At 36.7% G+C, this 3,717-nt stretch overlaps 1 protein-coding gene across 1 annotated transcript; it reads left to right on the top strand.

Annotated features, from left to right (window-relative positions):
• Window positions 1–544: 544 nt before the first annotated feature.
• LOC126709727 (AT-hook motif nuclear-localized protein 23) lies at window positions 545–2,147 on the top strand. Its single transcript, XM_050410058.1, has one exon. It carries the CDS (start codon window positions 946–948, stop codon window positions 1,864–1,866), a length of 921 nt encoding a protein of 306 aa, XP_050266015.1. The 5' UTR covers window positions 545–945; the 3' UTR covers window positions 1,867–2,147.
• The last annotated feature ends 1,570 nt before the right edge of the window (window positions 2,148–3,717 follow it).

The raw sequence follows: 3,717 nt of genomic DNA, 5'->3' as shown, positions 1-3,717 counted from the left end.
GCTTTTAATGTAAAGATCATCACTTTAAAATAATGTTGCTATTCTTTAATAATACATTGTCGAAAAGTTATTAAGAGAGTCAAACTTTACATTGGTAACTATTTTTTCCCCTATATTTTGTTTTTAAAATAACAACCTCCAATTAAGGTTGAAAATTTTAGTGAAACATTAAGATAATTAACCATGATTCACACTTTTAGTACCTTAAAAAAAAAAAAAAAAAAAAAAAAAAAAAACTCCAAATTGATGGGAGGAAACAAAGTATAACAGAGAAATAGAATTGGAGATAATCTAATAAATGATATTAATAAATAAATAAAAATCAATTCATCACTTCCCGACTTATATATTTCACAGTTCCATTCTCAATAACACCACTCTTGACAGTCCCATATATGTTCTCATCATATATATAAAGCGTTCACTGCACGGTCTGAAACTGCGACTGAGACATGAATCTCATACCATTCTCTCACAATACAAGAAAGCAATAAAAAAAATTTCAACAAATTAGTATAATATGCATATATATATTTTAAACTTTTGTTGGTGTGAGGGAATAGAAATGACTGCGTTTTGAGTCTTTGTCCTCTTCACCCATTCCCTTCTCCTCTTTCTTCTTCCTCTCCTTCCCTTTCTCTGCACTCGATCTTGCTGTTCTTGTCGTTGGTTTTTTATTTTTATTTTCTTAAAAAAAAAGGGAAAAAAAATCACTTTTCAAATCTAAGCTTCGAGTTCCGGAGCTCCCTATCTTTCTCTTTCTTTATCTTTCTTTTTTATTTTTATTTTTCTCTATCCTCTCTTTTTTCTTAATATTTTCCCACTTCCCTTAAAATAAACAAAAGCTTAGAAATTTAATTTAATTTTTTTTTTAATTCGGGGTTTTATTTTTAATATTTTCCTTGTTTTCTGTTGTGGCTTTTATTTTTGCCCTTTGATGTGTCTATGGCTGGTTTGGATTTAGGCCCTGCTTCTCGCTACGTTCACCACCAGCTTCACAGGTCGGAATTCAACCTTCAATTACAACAACAACATCATCATCAACAACAACAACAGCAACAGCAACAAGATTCTGAAGACGATGGAGGACAGTACTCTGGGGATCCTCACCAAGACGATGGTCCACACCAAGGTCTCGAACTTGTCACCAACAGCTCAGGCGGAGCAGGAGACATCGCGGGTCGGCGTCCACGTGGCAGACCACCTGGTTCCAAGAACAAGCCCAAACCGCCAGTCATAATCACCAGAGAGAGTGCGAATACTCTCAGAGCCCATATTCTGGAAGTGGGAAATGGATGCGATGTGTTCGACTGTGTCGCCACCTACGCACGGCGTCGACAGCGTGGGATCTGTATTCTCAGTGGCAGTGGTACTGTCACAAATGTAAGTCTCAGGCAACCAGCGGCGGCGGGAGCTATTGTAACGCTTCACGGAAGGTTTGAAATATTATCACTCTCGGGATCTTTCTTGCCGCCGCCTGCTCCACCCGGCGCCACCAGCTTGACTATATTTCTGGCTGGCGGACAAGGCCAAGTGGTGGGAGGGAGTGTGGTTGGGGAGTTAACTGCAGCCGGCCCGGTTATAGTGATTGCGGCTTCTTTCACAAACGTGGCTTATGAGAGATTGCCCTTAGATGAAGAGGAGCAGCTGCAGATACAGACGCCTACTGCGCAGCAGGGTTCGGGTGGCGGTGGCGGAAGTGGTGGTGGTGGTGGTGGTGGTGTGGGTGGGAGTAACCCTTTTTCGGACCCGTCAGCCGGGTTTCCTTTCTTGAATTTGCCGCTTAATATGCCGCCTAATGTCCAGTTACCAGTCGATGGATGGGCCGGGAACTCAGGCGGCGCAGCGCGCGGCGGTCCCTTTTGAAAGGTGATTTGATTGTAATGTGAGATGGAAGAGGCTTGCTTTCTGACGATGTTATAAAAAAAGGTCAGGACATTATTCACGGACCGTCATGTTTCTTCTCTTTTCTAATTCTTCTTCCTCTTCTTCTTTTGTTGATGTTGTAGTAACTCTTTTCTTCTTCTTCTACTACTACTGCTTTCTTTTTGGTTCTTGAAAAAAAAAAAAGAAAAAAAAAAAAGGTACTATTTTGTAATGGTGACTCTATTAGTTCTTTATATGAAATGGTTTGAGGATTCAGCTAATTTCTAAAACAACGTTTTCTTTGGTTTCCATGTGTATCACTGTATATGTTTGAAAACTGGCTGTACACAGTTTGACTAACAGATTGAGTAGGTTTCCCTTTTGTGATGTGGACTAGGTTTTCTATTTTTAGATTACCTTATAGATTTTCCATTCCTAAGGATGATGGTTTTGTGTGGTTAAATCATAAGTGTTTTCGTTAGGTAGGTATATCATCTTTGTGAGATTTAGGAACATGGGTTTCTGTTTTTTTTTTTTTTTTTTTTGCCTTGTTTTCACAAAATAATAAATACAACAGTGAAAAAATTAATTAAGAGCAAGGGTTTTTCAAAGGGTTAGCATTCTTCTAGTACTGGTTGGATGGACTTCGTAGTCTTCGTTAATACTACTTTAATGTTCAAGCTGACTTTCTTAATCTACTCCTTTTGGAAATGATTTTTTTTTTCAGTTCTCTACTGAATTTCAAATCACTCTTATCATCCGTATCTCATGAAAATATAAAAAGAAACTTCCAACACCCACGCAACATGTCTTTAATTTTGGCTATTCTTTGAGTGCTGAAGCTACTCATCTCTCATACATCAAGTCCATAATTAAGGTTCCTAGTGGATGATTTCTCATGCATTATTTACTCTAATCCATTAAATTTTTTGAGATAGAAAAATTAATGTAACAGAAGTTCTTTCTTAAGCAACGAGTTTGGATGGTGTTTATTTCTGATTTCCGATTCTCATGGCCTAGATGTGGCATTATATAGCCTACTCAAATGAAGATCTAGTTTTGCCCACTTAACTGTGTGCATGTCCGGCATGTCCATTTGATCTTGTTGAGCAAAGAGTCTTCTATGCATATATTTAGCTAGGAATCTTGATTTTATGGTGATCTACTCAGAGTCCAAACCATCTATTTTAATATTTCTTGACATCATTTGGGGTTGCAATTAAACAGCTAGGCACTGTTAAGATAGATGCCTTTCCAAAATTTGAAAACCTTCCATGGTTCCCTTGAGGCACTTTACCACTTGCAGAGAAGTAAACAAATATATGTAGACATAGAGAGCAGAGATAGGTTATGATGAGGCACCACCCTATCATCACTTATAGGGCCTCACCCTTTTTCGTATATATTGGTTTGATTAGTGGTACGTAGATTGCGTCCGTATGAACAAATCTATAAACTATATACATTCATACATACATACATATCTATCTATATCTCTCTCTCTCTCTCTCTTTTAAATTTGGTTTAAATGATTAGAGGTAGTTTTTCTTTTCTTTTTTTTGTTTGAATTTGAATGTAGGATAACAGTAAACAGTGCATACATATGGGAAAAAATGGAGAAATTACAGCATTTAAATTACTTGTTTTTCTTTCTTTATTTCTTTTTTATAAATTACTCGTTTTCACTTTGTTATCTATTGTAGAAGAACTTTTAAATTATAAATTATTACATATTTTCATAATATATTGCAAAGCTTCACCAATATAAGTGAAAATGGGTGAGATGCTATTGAGATTAGTAGCAAGGATACGCCACTCTATTGATATGTATTAAATTTTATCTTTATTAAG

This window comes from Quercus robur, chromosome 12, assembly GCF_932294415.1.
Source record: "Quercus robur chromosome 12, dhQueRobu3.1, whole genome shotgun sequence".
NCBI lineage: Eukaryota > Viridiplantae > Streptophyta > Magnoliopsida > Fagales > Fagaceae > Quercus > Quercus robur.
The sequence above is the reverse complement of the archived record's forward strand: the minus strand, read 5'-3'. Positions and strand labels throughout refer to the sequence as shown.

Coding starts and splice junctions, on each gene's coding strand:
- LOC126709727 (XM_050410058.1), top strand. CDS start 946: ATGGCTGGTTTGGATTTAGGCCCTGCTTCTCGCTACGTTCACCACCAG.